Raw genomic sequence first — 20,746 nt, 5'->3', positions numbered from 1 at the left:
ATTATTATTAATTAAAAGGCTTTACAAAAAACAATAGAACCAGAACAATCTATGAATCTTCTTTTATTTCAAAGTTGTTTAATTTTACTTAAAATCGTTTTGTAGTGGTTCCGATTCAGCCTGATCCCCATAATTTATCAATACTGAAATTGCATTTTTATGAATACTTGAAATAAATGTAGTGAGTAGTGACGTATTACTTAATTATAATCAATATAAAATTTAAACCAAAAATATCAGTTTTAGTTAGTACACATCTAAACGAACCACTGTCTGGCCTACAATCCTGACCTAAGTTCCATCACGAAATAACGAATCTGCAACCGTTCTTATGTTCAAGTTCACCATTAACTTCGAGGCTGAACGCGATGTCAACTTCTTGCAAAATAACTTTAATTATAGCTAAACCAAGCATATAGAATCTAATATTATGGCAGGAACCAAAAAAACAACAGACAGTCCTATATTGCATGTAGTTGTAATTGGATTCCATCACAAAAAGGGCTGTCAGGTATGAAAAAAAGCTCAGAAACCGAAAAAAGCCACAGGCATTTCATGGAACGGCAAAAGAATATTGTTTATCAGTCCCTCCCTCCCCAATCGTTAAGAACCCATTAATTTACATATTGTCTTCAGTTGTAGTAATTATATCACATGCATATAATATATATAATTAAAATCACCTTCTTCATTTGTTGGATTCACTACCTCAGGGATAGGAGAATTGCCCATTATTAATGACGTTCTACCCAGGAGGTCAACTCGCCTCAAATCCAACTCGCCCCAGAGGTTGGTCATCTCGCCCCACACTGTTTAGTCAACTTGCCCACAAAATGTTACCAACTTGCACCAGCGGTTAGACAACTAGCCCAGTTTTAGCTACAGTGTATTAAATATCAGTCAACCAACCCATGCATGTATTTGAAGCATGTAAAATTCTTAGTAATATTATTATTAAATAAACGTCCATTTTTAATTTTGTCACAATTATTTAGAGACAGTAAATTTAGGCTGAGTAAAGTTGAAATAGGGTGAGTTGACCAAACACTAGGGGAAGTTGACCAAACACTGGGACGAGTTGACAAAACAGTTTGTGGTGAGTTAACCAGAATTCTCAGCCCAACACCCACTCATATTCATGAACATTTAGTTTTGGGATGTTTATTCTGTACAGTTTCATAGCATCGATTTTGTTTTTGAATAGTCTTGGAAACCTTCTTGCTTTCCGTAAGTCTTGAAATATATTTGTTTTTTATTGTAGGTGGAATATTCGTACCCTCCGTTGATTTCTGGGAATGCTGTTGACAGTCATGATCTGCCAAAAGAGTGGAAACATTTACCATCTCTCTCTTTGCCAGATGGTGCACATAACTTTGAAAAAGGTTTGTTTTAAAAGAAATAGTTTGGTGGGATATGGCAGCATGTTTATTTGCATTTGTTCTTTTGGTCAACCAAAAAACAAAATAAAATTCTGCTTGCTATTGATTTTGGATTACAACATTTCTAGATTAAGTGACCAAATTTTCATTAAAAGAAAAATTAAAGAAAAAAATTAATGATTGTTTAATCAATGTGCTTAATGAACAGTTGAATATTAGTAAAGTAGGTGTCATGGGTTACCTGTAATCAGTGTAAATAGCTTATGCAGACATACAATGTACAGAGGCCTTCACTTAGTTTAGAGATAGCAATTCACTCAGGCCGATTATTTTAGATCCTACTACTACATATGTAGGTTCAGTAAATATGTTTTTTGTTTCCATGTTTACAGTATTTTTTCTTAAATATTCAGACTTTTTTTTTGTTTCCCATCACCAGATACTGTATTCTTTCATCTCCCAGCAAGAGATGGGCAAAAGAAGACTGTTTACGGTATCTCATGCTACCGACAGATGGATGCAAAGGTATTTCAAAACAATGACATTAATGATACACATTCTTTACTTTGTTTTCTTATACACCCGTTAGTGAGAATATTATTTGTTATTTTTGATAACACATATATACATGCAGGGTTCTATTTCTAAAATATACCTGACACCCGTGGCTTTGAAATTGGGAATTTTAGCGTCGTTTTACAAAAAATTGGGAATTCTCAGTTTCATTTAAAAAACATCTTAGTAAGCCAAGTTAGAATGAAAAAAGTAATGGTATATATATATATATATATATATATATATATATATATATATATATATATACTCTTCAAAAGAAGAAACGCAAAACCACATTGTCGTAACATTTGGAGAATTGATTTAATTATTGAATGGTGAGTCCGATAATTACCAAATGTTGCAGGATTGTTCACAATTCACTCTAGTCCATTGTGAGTAAGTGATAGGACACACCACCAAGGTCAAGGTCATCAGGAGTCAATACCGGGTGTGGCCTCCGCGTGTGTTGACAACTGCCTGGCACCGCCTGCCCATTGAAGCAACCAGAGTACGGATGACGTCCCGGGGGATGGTGGCCCACTCGGCCTGCAAGGCTGCTGCCAGCTCGGGCAGGGTCTGGGGCTGTGGTTGTCGCTGTCGGAGGCGTCGGTCCAACTCGTCCCATAGATGCTCAATTGGGTTCAAATCCGGTGATATCGATGGCCAAGGAAGGACATTAATGTTGTTGTTCTGTAGGAAAGCCGGTGTGAGACGTGCTGTGTGAGGCCTGGCATTGTCATGTTGGAACACTGCGTTGGCGTTGGCCATAACTGGAACGATGTGTGGCCGGAGGATCTGGTCAATGTAGCCCTGTGCATTCAGGTTGCCCTGCACGTGGACCAGGTCAGTTCTGCCAGTGTGTGAGATGGCTGCCCACACCATGACACTACCCCCGCCGAATCTGTCCACTTCCTGCACGCAGTTTGCCGCATAACGTTCACCACGACGCCTATACACTTGTCACTTGTCGGGACTTGTCACTGAACCACACCTGTCTCCATCGCAGTTGAGGCCATTGTCGATGAATCTGGCACCACTGCAGTCGGAGTCGACGGTGTTGTGGTGTTAAGATGACACCTCGAACTGGACGTCTGGCACGAATTCCTACCTCACGTAGGCGGTTCCGTACGGTCTGGTCGGATATCCTGCGCAAACCTGGTATTGCTGCGGCTGTGGAGGTGGCAGTAGTCAATCGTTCCCGAAGGTGGCGTACCCGGATGTAGCGGTCCTGCCCGGGGGTAGTGACCTGTGGTCGACCGGATCTAGGGAGGTCACGTGTTGATCCATGTTGCTGGTAACGGTCCCACAGTCTGGAGATGGTGCTTGGGGACACATGGAATGCCCTGGCAACGGCCGTTCTGGATTCGCCTGCGTCTAGTCGGCCGATGGCATTGTTTCTCTGCGGTTCACTGAGACGTGGCATGTCCTGGATTGTCAACTGTCGGCCAGATGCAGAGGCCAGGCAAGCGAACACCCTGCACTTTTATACTGTCGGTGTTCATGTTGCACGTGCAGACAACGCACGTGCAGTGGTGACATGGTTTGCACGTGGCTGCGTTTTTTGCGAATATTCACATTTTGGAACTTTATTGTACAGTAGCTGCGTTTTATCGAATGTAACCGTGGGAATGTGTTTGGGACATGCAATGACCTTATATTCACAAAGCATGAACCGGTAGGAAACATAAAATCGGAGTTATAACCCATTTGTACCCTTTGCGTTTCTTTTTTTGAAGAGTATATATATATATATATATATATATATATATATACATGTACTTGTGTTTATTAAAATAAATATATCTATTGTGCATTACAAAATGTTATTGGGGAGGGAAGGTTTGTCAAGTGAATGAGATTTACATTCAGATTGGGGATTTATTACTCCAAAATTGGGAATAAAAAACAACATAGTATCTGTTTAATGGTGGAGAATGGTGCCCATTATCGGAGACTAGAAACATAGGTGATAAAACCCTGACATGTGATAACAATATACAGACATATGACTGACTGTTCCTAGAAAAAGAACGATTGTAATCGATTTCACTGTTTACATATTAATTTTAAAACAACTCTTAAGATAAATGGTATCTAACGGCCACTCATTTATATAGTATTCTCTATATATTATATTGTCAATGCTGAAATTATATTGTTTTTACTTCACCACTGTTATATTTTACAACAATGTTTACATCAATGTAAAGCAACTGATAACATAAACTTGTTGAAATATGTAAATATATAATTTATAAATATGTAAATAATATTTATTTTTATTTTGTAGGATTTGTTGAACAAAACTGCAGATATCACTAGAAGTACAGTTCAGAAAAGTGTTTGTGTGCTCAGCAGATTGGTCAGTATTAAACCAGTTTTATATTATTTACATAAATGACTGGTCAGTATTCAACCAGTTTTTGTCTTTATTTACATAAAAGCATTTCTTTCATCTATATGATTGAAACATTTACTGGGTTCATGAGTGCTGTATAAGAAAATGTTATTCAATTATTAATTTGATTATGGGAATGGTGTTTCTTTGATTTGTTGAAATTAATATAACCATCAATCTTTATCATAAATCATTTATGTTTAATTTTTTAGTGACATCTAGATTCCAGTAATCAGTTGTTCCTCCTAATTTTATATAACATTTATTGTGTTAAATTCTTGTGCTTAAAAGAATGTTAAAATAGTAAAAACATGTTTTGGATATATTGATTGAGCATTCACATAATTGTTTTCATATTTTTCAGCCTTTGTATGGTTTAATTGAAGCCAAATTGGAACTGATAACTCATGCATACTTTGACGAACGTGACTTTAGTAAGGTTGAAATTCTTCGACAGATTTACAACAACCTGTGCGATTGTCTCACAGAAAGTGATCTTGATGGCTGTCAGGTTTTTCTGGGTAACAACTTTTGATCATAATAAATATCTTAGATGTCAGCATACATCCAGTTTTCACTTTTTTTCTGGTTGCATTGACTTTATACAATAAAAACACATCTGTTCTATCTCTAACACTTGGTTATCAAATGTAATAGATTACTATGTTGTGGGTTCGAAGGAAGGAAGGAAATGTTTTATTTAATGACGCACTCAACACATTTTATTCACTGTTATATGGCGTCAGACATATGGCTAAGGACCACATAGATATTGAGGGAGGAAACCCGCTGTCGCCACTTCATGGACTACTCTTTTTTTCGATTAGCAGCAAGGGATCTTTTTTATGCACCACCCCACAGACAGAATAGTACATACCACAGCCTTTGATATACCAGTCGTGGTGCACTGGCTGGAACGAGAAATAGCCCAATGGGCCCACTGTGGGTTTGAGGAATAACATAGCAATAAGAGCAATTCAAAATGTGAACATTTTCTATTTGATTTCATTTTCTTTCCTCTAATATTCATAATCTACCAGCATACAATTCTACATCCCATTCCTATTATGTTTAATGTTTTTGGTTAAAGGATCCCTTGCTGCTATGGAAAAAATGTAGTAGGTTTCCTATGAAGATGAGTCCAAATCACTAAATATTTGACATCCAATAGATTAATAAATCAATGCCCTCTTGTAGTTTGATTATAAACAGAATATATTTTAAAGTTTAACTTTGTTTGTTATTGCAGGTCTCTCCGCCCGGGAAGCAGTGCACTTATTCAAGCATAAAATAGTTCTGCTGTTTAAGCTCATTCTACTGGAGAGAAAGGTATATTCCAACATTTTACACAGTTTCTGTATGAATTGTTACTCAGTAATACAGTTCTTACAGATGAGGTTTTAGGTTAGTGTGTTAAAAATATAGAAGATTTATCTCATTTATTAAAGGGACATTCCTGAGTTTGCTGCAATTTTTAAGATGTTATCGACTAACAGAGACTTTTTAACTGGTGTAATTACATATCAACTATATTTTTCTGCATAAAATATTAGTGGCTTCTAATATCTGTACTGGGTTAAATTTCATTTTATTTCCTAAAATAAATTTTTTCGTACGTAGGAAATTATTTGAAGACAAAATTCAGTTTGGGCTTCTTACAAATATTAAGATGACCAGAAACACATTGAATATACAGACACTAATATTATAAACAAGAAAATATATTTAGTATGTAAGTTTAATCGTAGAAATATTTTATGAGTTGAAAACATCTTACAGTGCAACAAACTCAGGAATATCCCTTTAAGCTGTAGTAATATTTTTAGAAATTTAGTTTGTTCAGTGTATAATATTTCACACTCTTCAGACTGAATTCAGGTGTGTGCAGAAATACAATTGCATTCATGCTTTTCACATTAGATATAGCTGATTGTACATCATTGGTGTTCTGATAATTGATTCTGTTAGAAAATGATGAGATGGGTTCTAGCAATGTGATGATATGTTATGCTAACTGACCAACCTTTGTGTACATGACATTAGGTGCATAATTCTAATAATAAATGCTTATAATTAATGTTCTATAATGTTCTAACTGATAGTGTAATCGAAAGTTAATTGGAAATTTCATCCATTTACTTCTTTTCAGTTGAAGTTTACTTTAAAAGCAGTTGTAATTTTGTTGTCGATTCTGTTTGTTTTGTTGGAAGTATAAATGACCTTGTCAGCTATGGTGACAGTTTGTGAGTTATAATATAATATTCTATTTGTAGGTTTTATTTTTTGGTTCACCCGTTCAAGCCTTGAGTTCAACGCTTCTGTCAGTTCTTTCTCTGTTTCCAGGTAGGACTATTATTTTTGCATTTTCCTAATTTAATTCTGCTATAGATGTGTATGGGTGTGGTATGTGTGCATGCCTGTGTTTATTCATCTGTTGGTAAGTTTGTCCGTTAATCTGTGCTTTAATTATAACAGCATGTAAGCTCGAAGAAAAATCTAGCTGTATCGTTGATTTATTAAGAAATTCATTTTCCAAATGCAAATTGTGTTTGATTTGGTAAATAACATCCTCAGTGATGAAGTGTGCACCTGGTTGATCTCCAGGAGCAGTATCCTGTGCAGCAGCAATAGGTTTTTTCTCACTGTTGACCAAGTGTCAAAATAATATGTATTGTGGTGGCTTAAAATAAACTTTCTTTTCATCGACACCTATCCTTAAATAAAATGCATGTTCCTCTAAGGGAAAAGAAGGAAGTTACAGTCACATGATTGGAACAGGAAGGAGGATGCAGTAGAAGAATTTTAGGCCATCCCATTGGCTGTTGGGATGTTCGAACCAGACTACTATCCTTAGGGGAATATGCATTTGTTTGAGGACAGGTGATGTATCTTTAAAAGAGGAAACCTCAAGTTTCTTCATTTCCTTTCTTTTCCCTTCCAGGTATGATAGAATTTGGACTGAAGGAGTCAGCAGTAGAGACGTCTTCAGATTTGCAGATAGCTAAAGCTGATGACAATGCCGATGATTCTGAAGGATTTTTAGAGGTCAAATATGTGTCTAATAAGAATAGAGGAAATTCTGCCTTACCCGAAGTGCTGCAGCACATGCATAATGATACACCAACCGAATACAGCACAAGCGAAGAGCCTCAGTCTCCAACGATTCCACGTGGTGATCCAGTTAATAGTGCACCAGACAAAAATAATGTGTCTCAAAGTCATACTGATACAGAAAACAATCAGAGCAAGTTGTCTATGGTTTCTGCTGATCCCAAACCGAAAACTAACATCCCTGTTTTTCATGATGAACACGCCAAAGTTCACAGATCACTCTCCGTCAATAGTGATAACGTAAACAGGAACACGAATAGTGTGAATCAGGCACCTCCTGGGTCTGAATTAGACAACGAAAGTGATTCTAATAATTTAAAGAATAACACTCGTATGCTTGATTCGCAGTTTTCTTCAGGGTTGTCCGACCATGGCGAGATTGTGTATACAAAAGAAGAGAGTCCGTTGACAAATATGGATGATATTATTCAGATCGAGGCAATTCAGACTGGCAAGACGTTGCCCAATGATGCAGAAAAGATTCAGGAATATTCTAATGAGATTGAACTGGCAAGCACGCCTAGCAACATTTTCCTGGACAACAACTTTAATCCCACAAAAGGAGTAGAGTCGCCTTCTGTTTTAAAAAGAAGCGAGAGTTTCGAGGACCTAGATTCTCCGGAGAGTATTTGTCGCATTGATCGAGAGGATTGCTTTTCATGGGAAGAAGACCGGGCACTGCTCACCATAGACCCAGATCCTGATTCAAAAGAATCGAGTGGAGAGGAGAAACCTACGACCAGTAATGACCCTGTTTTAAAGACCGTAAACACTCCAAAACCAGAAGCGAGTACTGATAACAAATACTCAAACAATGGGAGCTTCGGTGGAGAGAGTTCTGAAAAGGGAGGTAAATTTGAAAAAGAGATGTCACCTGGAAGAAAGGGGGACAAGACGGCAGCTCTGAAAAGTAAACTATCCTCAGCATTTGGAAATCTGCATAAAGACCGATCAAAAGTGAAAGATCAAAATGTATTTGAATTGGAGCAGGTGAGAGTGGATCCAGTACTTCAGCAGGATCAGTTTGGTTTTCCTTTGGCAATATTTGCTCAGGTAAACTAATTTTGTTTTATCATGTTTGAAAGTTCTGCATATATTAAAATTAATTTTGTTTTTATTATTTTTGTAATTTTTTCACAAATACTTAAATAACTTTGTATGAATTGTGGTGTTTTGTCTCAAGGCTACTTTTCTGATGGTGGTGGCTGGAAACAACATTGTCCACTTTTGTATTTAGCTCTGTATTAACTTTTTATTATGGTATGACATTGTCCGTCCGTCCATCTGTTAACTTTTTCTTGTCCGGACCATATCTTGCATACAGATGCTTACAGGACCATCAAACCTCACATGTAGGAACAACTTGGGATGGTGGTGTGTCAAGTACTATTACTTGGTCTCTGTGACCTACTTTTCACAGTCTACAGCACATAACAGTAAATCCTTGTCTGGACCATATCTTGCATACAGGACCATCAAACCTTACATGTAGGAACAACTTGGGATGGTGGTGTGTCAAATACAATTACTAGGTCACTGTGATACAAATAACGGGCATAATCATGTACCTCATCTGCACTCTTGTTACATTAGCTCTGTTTCTGTTTCATACCAGGCATATTAGGTTTTGTTCAGCTTTTTAACTCAATTCAGCTTTTTCTTTTCATAAAATAATTTTTTAAAAGAAGACTATTTGAACTGAAATGCTGAAAAATTACCTTTATTGAACTTGGGTATAGATTTTAGCTTTTTAAAAGATCATTTCAGCTTTTATTGTTTATATTGATGTTTATTTAGGCATTTTAAGCTGTAATTTTACTTATTCTTCACCAATTATGAATTTTAAAAACAATTGGCAAATTTTATTTGAATTTAGTAAATAGATTTCATGTAATATTTGTTATTTTATTAGAAAATCTTTCTGTTTAAGGGCTATGTGTGCTACCCATACTTAAGCCTTCAGTACCATGACATCCTGCACAATGTGAATCTTCGTGGTTTTGTTATTGGAGCAACCAACATCCTCTTCAAGCAGAAACGCAATGTTGTAGATGCGATCATTGAGGCAAGTGATTACCAAAGTTCTTGTTCTGAAAACCATAAACATTTTGTTCTGCTTTGTCAACTGTCCATTGTTCTATAATTACCACCTAAAAACTTGACAGCAGAGACCAGCTGAGAAGCACACAATTGGCTTGGCTGACAGTTAATTGTTTCTTAAAATATTATCAGAAATTAGAGCTTGAACACCACACACTTTGGTTTTTGGAAGTGTAGAATCTATGTATTTATGGTGGAACAAAAATTAGCTTGAGAACTCGAGGCTTTTGAATTTTCAAATTACAGTTATTAGTTATTTTGCTTTTGGTTTAATCAGGTTTCGGATGGGAAGATTGGAATACATGACCGTGAAGTTCAGAAACAAGTCCATCTGACCACTGCCGATCTTCGGTTTGCTGATTGTATCGTGAAATCTGTGTTAGGAGACGAGAGCAGTGTTTTTGTCAGTGGTACAGGTAACGCATAGTGTCATAGATGTTAAAATTTAATGTGCATTACAGTGAATTTTTTTTTAAAGTGAAAGTATTTTGGAGATTATAATTGATCAAATTTAGTGAGAGAAGCTTTTGACATTTTAAGAAAATTGTGTTTTAAAACTAATTCACTTTGAGTCTTGTGATATATATTAAAGTTGTCTCTTTGTTTATAATATAGTGTATATGTTAATTACATTTCTCTTTGTAATGTATTTTTAACAGGGGTGGTGAAAAATAAAATTGTCAATCCCATGTGACGTCATGACATCACTAAGCTACCCGGTGGGGGGGGGGGAGAAAAGAAAAAAAAGGAATAATTTTTTTTTAAATAAATAATATTCATGTATGCATAAACTAACATTTAAAGGTGGTGTTTGCCAAACAGTGTAAAACAAATGTTCATCACAGTGGCATTTCGCCATTTGGATGTTTTTATCTTGAAATCATGAACGGAACAATAAAACATGAAAAAAAGAAAAATGTTTGATCAAATCGGCCAAAAAACTAAACAAAATCCAATTGTGTACATTTAGCCTAATGGTTTAAATAAAAAAATGAATATAAGTTACGCATTTTAACTCCTATATGTGTATATAAAGTATTCAGTAATTTGAATTCAATTTATTGTTCAAAACACTCACAAGGAACAGGTATGACACCGTTCGGGCTTTTGACAGCTTGGTCTAGCACGTGTTTAGACTAAATGATTATTAACGACATCACTGATTGGATATCAGCTCAAGTAATAACCGGTGCTCATAACAACAACAACAACAACAAAAAAGGTTGAAACCATTTATAATTTTCAAGACCCTTATAATTATTAGATACATTACATTAGATGCAGTAAACACATTTCATTTCAACTTATTTTCGTGCTTATGTCCAATTAAGGTTGAAGCACGCTGTCCTGGGCACACACCTCAACTATCTGGGCTGTCTGTCCAGGACAGTGGGTTCGTTGTTAGTTGGTTAGTGGTTAGTGAGAGAGAAGAGGTTGTAGTGGCCTTACACCTACACATTGAGCCTTTAAGAAGTCGCTCTGAGTTGGAGCCGGTACCGTGCTGCGAACCCTGTACCTACCAGCCTGTAGTCTGATGGCTTAACCACTGCACCGCCGAGGCCGGATAAACACATTTATAGATTATTTCAGTACATTTTATATTATTTTAAAACAGTGTTTATTTCACAAATGCCTCTTGTAATTTTGTCTATCTCTTGACACCCGACAGGGCTCCATACACAGGTGTAGGTGTTGATTGCAACAACACTTTCACTGAGACAGGACAATGATTGTAACCAGTTGCAAACTCTGGGTCCTTTGTTTTAACTGGAGTGTAATGTCGTGATAGCTTTCTTACCAAGAATGGTGTTATTGTTAACAACTGTTTAATCTCGTGACCGGCTCAGCGACTTTGAACGAGTGTCTAGCCTAGTGGACTGGTGCATGCAAGTGACCACTTTTTATTAAATTTGGGTCTAGTTCAAGTCTTGAGAATCAAAATGTTCATCAGTTTTGATGTAGACAAATAAACACGTGCAGATGCACTGCCAAAAACATTTTTTTCCAATAATAAAAATGGACACGTGCTTCGGACTGACAAGAATGACAGAAGTGGGACCGGCAAGCATATGTTTTTAAAAAAATAATATCTGTCCCCACCCCTGACTTAACGTATGTGTGGGTTTTTTTTTGGTTTTTGTTTTGACTCCATTATATACATATACATGTCCTTCCATCAGCACTGTTATATACTGTCCATTATAATAAATATATTATATTTTGTTAATTATAGTATAAAAATGTAAATTATTTCACATGTTTTCTTTTTAGAATGGGAGGGTGGAGATGAATGGCTTCGAGCCCAGTTCCGACTTTATCTGCAATGTCTTCTGGCTTCAGTCAGCCAATCAGGTGATATGTCACATTCTGTCATTATTTACCATTATTTACATTCTGGATTTGTTTCCATTCAGAACATTATCAAATACAGTCGGATTGACAAGAGGGTTTTATCAATTTTGAGGGTAGTTTTGAAAATGTTAAATTAAAATAAATCTTGTCTTTTATTTGTTTAAACCCCATTTTGTATTTGTAAGTTATATGATGGCTTACAAGTAATTTGTTCAGTTTTCTTTATTTATCATGTCTCACTAAGTGTTATTTACAGTTTGCCATGATGTCTTTGTTTTTCTTGACACCTTTATGGTTTGTGTTGATGCTCTTTAATTTTTTTAATTTTTTTTTTTTTATTAGATGTTAAGGCATTGGATGATTTTGGTAATCATTTTGTACTTGCTTGGAAAACTACCTACAACTACCGACACTGGAATAAAAAAGAGCACATTGGATTCAAAGATATTCCTTCAGGGTTTGTTTCCTTGTTTTCAGAATTTCTTTTGCTCTATGTTATTAACTGTTGAATATTTTGTGATGTAATTTTTCTTGAGTCATCATTTACTATCAAAATGGAGAGGTGGGGGCCCAGTGGTAAAGCCTGATGTGTGGTCAGTCTAAGATCGATCCCCGTTGGTGGACTCATTGGGCTATTTCTTGTTCAACCAGTGCACCATGACTGGAATATCAAAGGCCATGGTATGTGCTATCCTGTTTGTGAGATTGTGCATATAAAAGATCCATTGTTACTAATGAAAAAATGTAGCGGGTTTCCTCTCTGAGACTATGTCAAAATTACCAAATGTTTGACATCCAAATAGTCGATGATTAATAAATCACTCTAGTGTTGTCGATAAACAAAATACACTTAACTTTACTATCCAAATGCTTTGTGATGCTTTGTTTAACATAAATGGATCCTGTAGTCAGGAAGCCAAACTTGAAAAGTGGCTCAAAATCAGGTTCACAGTGAACCCTTCCGCTATCGGTTTTATTTTAGTATTTTTAAACAGCTTAGATATTCTGAATGATGTTTTACATAATGAACAGAATAGTCATTATTTTTTAACTAAAAAAATAATTAAGTATATTAAAATTAAGATGAAACTTGGCATAAACATGGAACATATTATAGGGAGCATTTTTAAATTAAAAGTAGTTAAAAAAAATATTGTGTATGCTAAAAATGTAATATTTTGCCTGTTTGCTTTTAGCTATAAATATGAAATTTATAAATAAAAACCTATCTTGTAGCAGATTTGCCTGCAGTTAGGTTATCTCATGCAGAATAAAATATAAGAAGACCAACACAGCAGCACCCCTACTGGTCATGTGATGTCACATCACAACACTGTATGTCCTAGATTTGTCATGAGTTTTCTGTAGAAAGTGAATGCCTGAATTGAATTTATTGGTCCCTAGATAACCCTGTATTTGAAGAAAAATTATTGTTTTAGGTAAAATAGAATGTAAGATATGACCACTTCTTGCTTCCAGCTACCATTTTTAGGGCCATCTTGGAATTAATTGATGATGCAATATCTCAGTTAGCATCTGTTGTAAATGTATTTAAGGATTGTCTGTTATTTCATCCTTAAACTGTGCGAATCAGCGAAGCCATTCTCACATAAGTTTGATGAACGTAAAAGAAATAACAGACAATACTTATAATTAAATTTGAATCATACATGCTAATAATAATACTAAAATGCCATACTTTATTTTGAATTATTTTTTATCCATAAGCAATAACGCTCATTAAAACAACTTGCCCACTTTGTTTTTCAGGCATCCCTATGGGGGTAATCTGAATGTAGCAGATATTCGTGTAAAGTTAGCACAGTAAGTTATAATTATGTCATTGCAATAAAAATTCATTGTATTGGAAATGTAATTCAATATTATATACTTTATGTTTGGTGCAAGTTGTAGTTCTATGGTAGAGCACTCGATCAAGTATTAAAATAACTAATTTCAAAGCATGCATAAGTGAAGTTAAACAAATGAGGTAATTTTAATTCTCACTAATTCCACTTTTTGTGTCATGAAATGGTTATGGAGCAATGAACCAAAAAATATGAATGTAAAAAATGAACCTTTATTCAAAAACTCGGTAATTACCAAAATGTGATTGATTTTTCTGCAAAACCAAGTAAGTTCACCTTTGGTTTGTTTGCAAAACTCAGTAAGTCCATTTCTGGAGACTAGTCTTATGGAAATGTTGCAGAATCAAAGAACAGACAATTAGAAACATCTTAAAAGTGAAGGTTGAATTAAACATTTACAAAAGAAGAACTTTACTTGTCCATGGATATACCAAAATTTGGCAGTTGCTGGCCTATTGTTCCTAGCCTTCACAAAGTGTTAAAACTGACACTTATTTAAAACTATTGTGCCATCCCAGTGTAATAACAATGACAGATATTTCACTCTAGAATTATAATTATGGAAAGATGAGTGGAAAATAATGCCAGCTGGGTCACAACATACTCCATCCCCCATTGGAAGTCATAAAAAGATTACACGAAAGTTCAGTCAGTCATCCCGCCCCCTCCCCCAATTTAAACACACATCCATCGATTTATTGAAATTGGGCTAGTGAGTGTTAAAGTAATTTTTTACAATATTGAACAAACTGGCACACCACATAATTCCTGGTCACACGTGTGCATGTTAAACGAGGAATCAAAACCTTCACCACTGTAGCGAGCTGTTTTGTCTATAGAACGGGCCGAACTTCGTGGCCGACGTCGTTTACGCTTTCCTGTTGGTGATAACATCACAGGTTCGTCAACTGCATCATAAATTTCCATAACTAGCGTGGATAAATTGGCCAAAATCCAAAGGAATTATATGAATTCAACACGCAAAAATGTTTATCGTGGGCGCGGCCATCTTAGGTTTCTGAGGTTCTGCAAAGAAATCGTATTCTAGCATGGATTTAGAGTGGGACTAACAGACTTTTGAAGCAAAATTTATTTGCTCATTGGGTACCAGGGACTGAGAAGGTTTGTTTCCAACGGTTATCTCAGTTTTCATGGATGTGGCATTTACGAGGTTTTGCGCCTGAACTCCTCAAATATTTCTTTCTTTTTCTCAAAAACATTTTTGATGTTGCATTGTGTGTGGTATATACTACGCAAAAAGATGTGAGTTATTTCAATGGTGATAGATTGGTGTGAGGCACTAAAATTTATTTCTATATTGCTGTTGAAATATTTATTAAATGCAAATAAATGTATTAGCCAATTGGTAATTTTTATTTAAAGTAGCTACAACATTTAGTCTTGGGCTAATAAAATATTCCTTAAATTAACCACATTTTAATAATTTTCAAGAAAATACTGTAAATATCTGAAAATTGCCTAAGCCAAAACAATTTCCAGTGTGAGCCCTGTATATATTTTGTTGATGGTATGCATTGAGAATTATTATTTTTTTAATTACACATTTGCACCCAAAGTTTTATTTTTATTTCACTGTAACTGATTAATTAATGATTTTGGAGATAGGTTCTTAATTAATTTAATTGTATTATTTCAGCACAATGCAGAACACAGAACGAGGTAAAAAATTGAATGCTGCAGTTGTTCAGACTGGGAAGTATGTCGTCCAGACTGGCAAGGCAGTAGGTGAGAGATTTAATAGAATCACTGGACAATGTTTAGACATTTAATAAAGCCTGGTTCCCATAAAATGTGTAACATTGCTACAGACCGTCACTCTTTTTAACAGGAACATAATCGCAGATGGCCTTCAGTGGGTGGAAAAAGTTGAAAACTTGGTATTTGTATCAAAACAATAAAAAAGTAGAAAATATTAAAAGATGTGTAATTTTAAGACTCAGTATTATTTTTTCAAAACTCCGACAGGTGCTTTAATTGATAAAACAAGCAAATGTCAAATTGGGTCATTGTTTTAAAAATGTATTACTTTTGTTTGTAATCATTAATTTCGTATGTGTTTTTCAAGTGGAGTAACAAACAAAACAAAAATAAATTGTTTATTAAAATAGCATTGAATGCCACCCCATATAGAGAGATGTTTAAAAAAAAAAAATTATGTAAATGATGCCATCCTGATGAGTTAAAAAATGTTTATGACACGAGATCTGTTCAGGTACTAAATGAGTAATTAATTAATTGTTAATTTTAAGTTCTTATTTCTCTAAATTGCTCTAAATACTTTCAGTTCCTTTTCTCTAATTCAGTATTTTCTCTAACTGAATATTTACTTAACCTTCTGACTACTGCAGGTGAGATATCTCGCCCGACTCCACGTTGGTCGACATCCAGTACACTGTATATAGTGCATTCCCCATTTCATATTTCCCACCGTTTTGCACACGACACTTGCCAGAAAGACATGTATAACAGGAAATGGAAGACAACTCAGTTTTCTGTATCTTTACGGTTTTGTTTTTCAATGTAAAATACCTTGATTTTCAGCAAGTATTTTCGCTTGACAACTAGAACGGCATGTCACTGTCATTTTCGAAAATAACTTGTTGAAATTGAAATCCAGTAGTCTAAAGGTTAATTGAGTATTAACATGATTTTTTATTTTACAGGTGGAGCATTAAACCATGCCAAATCCACTTTGTCATCATGGTTTAGTAGTTTTACTCCAGATAGAAACACAGAGAAGGAGGAAGATGGCGAACCCAGCTGATAATAGCCAATCAAGACACTTGTTGCAAATAATATGTGATAATTTTGACCAATCAGATACTTTAATATAAAATAAGAAAACTATCACATGACATGGTCAGCTGTAATTGATAGAAAATGTGTTGAACAGTTAAAATAAGGAATACAGCTGCTGTGCTGTTAGGGTCTAGTCTCTACAGATTAATAGTTTCTGACACAAGTCTTTAAGAAAATCAATACTTGAAGTGAACTTTAGCAAGCTCAAAGGATTGATTTTCTTGAAATGAGTGTCGGGGGAAAAAACATCTTCAAAAGAACGAGTGCCAGAAATATTTTCTAGTTCAATCAGTCTTATAATTTTAGTATAATTGTTATAAAATTCACTGCATTTTATTTTTGTACCATGACATCGGTGAGAAGGAATGCCTGCAATGTTACATATATTACATGACCTGACTATCTTGCTTACAGAATGACGTAATCAACAGGCGACGAGACCAATTAACCAATGAAAGGGGGCAATATCATCTAGTGAACGTGTGCTAGATGGTTTTTATAACAAAGCTTTGAGGCACTTTTCTACAGGTTGATTGGACTAGAAACATATTTCTTGAGTCGTCACACATTACAATATACATATACTTTGTTTTATTCACATGACCAAATTCAAAACTTCTTTTTAGAAATTTGATTGGAATTCTAAGTCGTGGTGTGATTAAGTATTATTATGTCACTACAATGATACAAACTGTACTCTTGACATATGTAGATAAAAAACCTGAAAAAATTTACCATAGGTCAATTATATTATTTATAAATTAAAAATATATAAAAACATTAGTGACTAATACATGTATTTGTATATTATGAATTGAGTTTTTATTTTTATAAATCAAGTGCAATATAGTATTTTCTTTGTACCATAATATTTTAGGTGAAAAATTTTAAATTTGAAAAGTTATACTAGGTGGAAAACAAAAAGCTATACATGTATTAGATTTATCTAATGGAAGTCACAAGACAACATATATATATATACTCGGAGCTTAAGCAGGATCTCCAAAAGTCTTTAGAAATTTATTTATTTTAGTTATTAATGTAAGAAATGATTGGTCATTCAGGTAACGTGATTGAAAATACCGAGAGCTGATATATGTTTATATGGGGGAAAAGAAGAGAGAAAGGAGATTAGTTCTAATTCTATTAAATTATTTATTAGAATTTTGACCCATTAAAACATAAATTTATTACTAAAAACTCTCTGAAAAACCTATTGGACATTCCTGACTTTAAAAGCTTACATAATTAAACCAGTATTGTTAACAGCCTGAATAAAATTCTTACACATGATGCACGTTATACTGTATTTCAGCAATGAAAAAACACCTTTGTTGCTTATTTTTGAAATTGCATCTACAATCAATGACTGAAACCACTCGGTTGATGCTAAAGTTATATGTTGTAATCAGAATGGTAACTAAGTTTTTTTGTGACATCCAAATGTCGTCAGATATTTTGTCTTTAATTGCATTACTTAATTAACCATGACTAATTAGTTTCCCTTACTGTTTATTCTGCAATTTGTAACAAAAGATAGAAACTTTTCATTTTGTTTGGGATATCACTGCTTATTAAAAGAAATATGGACGTTATAGTGTATACTGTAATATTTACACCGTCTTTATATAAAAAAAAAAACCTACATATGTCATCTAGTAATGTTGATGCGGTTATTTCATTTGAGGCAGATAGAATTTAAAAAAATAGAATCATGTTATTATTCCTCATTTGGGGATCACCTTTAGTCTTGTAACTCAAAGAATTCCAGTCAAATATTTACCATGTCTAAATCTATGTATATGCACTAGTATAAAGCACCATTCAATATTTTTTGGTAAAAAATGTTACATAAGTGAATTATTGCAAATCTGTATATTGTAGTGTAAACACTCCCTCATTTTCAATTTGCTCTACTTCAAATGCATTTCCTTTTTTTAATGATTTGTGATTAAAAAACAGTTAACATAAAACAATTATGATTATGAAACACAGAAACTGAATGTATTTTTTTTTTTTTTTTTTTTTTTTAATCATCATCCCAGTGCCCCCTTTCCTTTCTCTCCTTTGAATTCCATTTCATTTCTTCCTGATCTGGCAACTCCTCCTCTCTTTCAACTTCTTTCGCTGTCCACCTCCACATTCCAGTCCTTGTCTCCAAGTGCGACAGGTGCTTGTCTCTTGTGGCTATCTGTGCCACACACCTGCCATTCCCCATTGTATTTATGTTGCTTGGTTGGTCAAGAAGATTGTTAGTTTTCTTAAATTGTAACTAGTATATTATTCTTGCCATCTGTCAATTCATTTAAAATATCACAAACCAGTGCAATAATGACTTGATATGTACTAATGTGGAATAACCAGTAAATATTATGCTATGGCTAGTGTTTCAATTTTTAATACTATTTATTTTGTTAGTATCATGTATCCATTATTCAGACTTTGTTTTTAATGCTCTAGTATTGTTATGCTGCATCTTGTAATGTTGGGGCCATAGTCTCAAAAAGGTGTTACTTTATATTTACATCTGTGATATGTTTACATGTTATTGTCAAAATCATCAATATTTTTTCTTAGTATAACTTTCTCACTAAATAAAAAAAACCCACTTAGAAATCATGATTTGAAAACACTGAATTAAAAAACAAATGTAGAGGAGTTAGATTTATCAAATGTAGGACTTATTTGTATAATATTTTACTGCACATGGTTTTATGAACAGTCACAGGTTTATGTTCACATGTACAACTGGTGTTAGGCCCATATGGTTTTAAGAATTTAGTCTCTCTGCCTGTGTTTTGAAAACCGACGTCAGTGCATGGTTGTTTGTATGCACAAAAATGTATTAAAGCCTCTAATGTCATTTCATTGGTCAAGTACTTCAATCAGTCATCAATTTTAAGTTGTTACCTGTGCCAAAATATTGCACATGTTGACACATTTGTTAACCGTTCGAGTGGAAGACATTGTTTTGTTTGTATGTTTGTCCTCTTGTGTCTATATGCCCCATCATAAATGTGTTACTACAGCTAGTCTTACATTTCTTTATTGGATTTCTTGTGGTACAAGTAGTAATAAGTCCTGATCTCTTATATGTTTGTTTTTTTGTTCTGTGTTGACATGGCTGAATTATGGGATTTCGGCCATGGACTTTTAAAATGCAGGGAATTTTTTTTTTTTCAAAATTTCAATTGGCAAAATTTGCTGCACAAACTACTATTAAATGTTTCACAACTGTATATTGATATTTGGATAGCAAATCACAATGTGATTCTGAACAATATATTCCCTTTAATTGCATTATTATTTAATGGAACTGTATACAGATTTACTTTTGTCAGTTACTTAATTGGTTATGGCGGGTTATAAAGGCAGGTGTGTTTTTTTGGGGGGGGGGGGGGGGGGTAAAATATGTTTTCTTATTGGAAAGTACATATATTCAAGTGATATTCAAGTGTGTAACATCAACTATGTTGCTATTGCTTACATTTGTTAATCACCTACCGGTTCAACTGGGGACTTTAGGTTTCATCTCCATCCTTCTGTGTCTTTCCATCCGTCTGTCCCACATATAGTTTTCTGGACATTTTCCCACAATGCTTCAAGATATTGAGCTGACATTTTGTGTATAGCTTTTTCAAGTACTGTTACAGATCAAGTTTGACTTTCATAACAATTTACTAATTTTTGTTAGTTATGTCCCTTGAACTTAGGAGATACAAAAATGTGTTTTTCTCACATTTCTTTTTGAAATGCCTCAAGATAATGAGCTGAAATTTTACAGATCAAGTTTGACTTTCATGGAGATTTACCCATTTTTGACAGTTATGGTCTTTAAACTTAGGAGATGCAATTTTCTTTTCACCTACATTTAGAATGCCACAAGATATTGAGCTGAAAATTTGTGTATAGCTTTACAGATCATGTTTAGCTTTCATGTTATTTTCCGCACTTTGTTTTCGGAATGCCTCAAGATATTGAGATGAAATTTATCACGAAGTTTAAATTTTATAGTCATAAACCCATTTTTGGCAGAGTTATGGCCCTTGAACTTTGGAGATACGAAAATTTGTTGGGTCTGGTAGGGGACATGTATTGCTTTAGCAGTACTCTCAGAATGCTTATTTTGATGAATAAATGGGGAAAGGAATGTAGATTTGGAA

General features: G+C 34.5%; 1 protein-coding gene across 1 annotated transcript; it reads left to right on the top strand.

Moving 5' to 3' along the window:
* Window positions 1–364: 364 nt before the first annotated feature.
* Window positions 365–20,220, top strand: LOC121382262 (late secretory pathway protein AVL9 homolog). The gene is made up of 15 exons (XM_041511817.1): window positions 365–511; window positions 1,262–1,382; window positions 1,819–1,904; window positions 4,225–4,296; window positions 4,697–4,853; window positions 5,582–5,661; window positions 6,606–6,675; window positions 7,274–8,496; window positions 9,374–9,508; window positions 9,821–9,959; window positions 11,815–11,895; window positions 12,238–12,352; window positions 13,666–13,719; window positions 15,421–15,509; window positions 16,448–20,220. Exons 1-15 carry the CDS (start codon window positions 431–433, stop codon window positions 16,546–16,548), a joined length of 2,604 nt encoding a protein of 867 aa, XP_041367751.1. The 5' UTR covers window positions 365–430; the 3' UTR covers window positions 16,549–20,220.
* The last annotated feature ends 526 nt before the right edge of the window (window positions 20,221–20,746 follow it).

Source organism: Gigantopelta aegis, chromosome 9, assembly GCF_016097555.1.
Source record: "Gigantopelta aegis isolate Gae_Host chromosome 9, Gae_host_genome, whole genome shotgun sequence".
Taxonomy (NCBI): Eukaryota; Metazoa; Mollusca; class Gastropoda; order Neomphalida; family Peltospiridae; genus Gigantopelta; species Gigantopelta aegis.
This window is presented reverse-complemented; position numbering and strand designations above follow the sequence as displayed.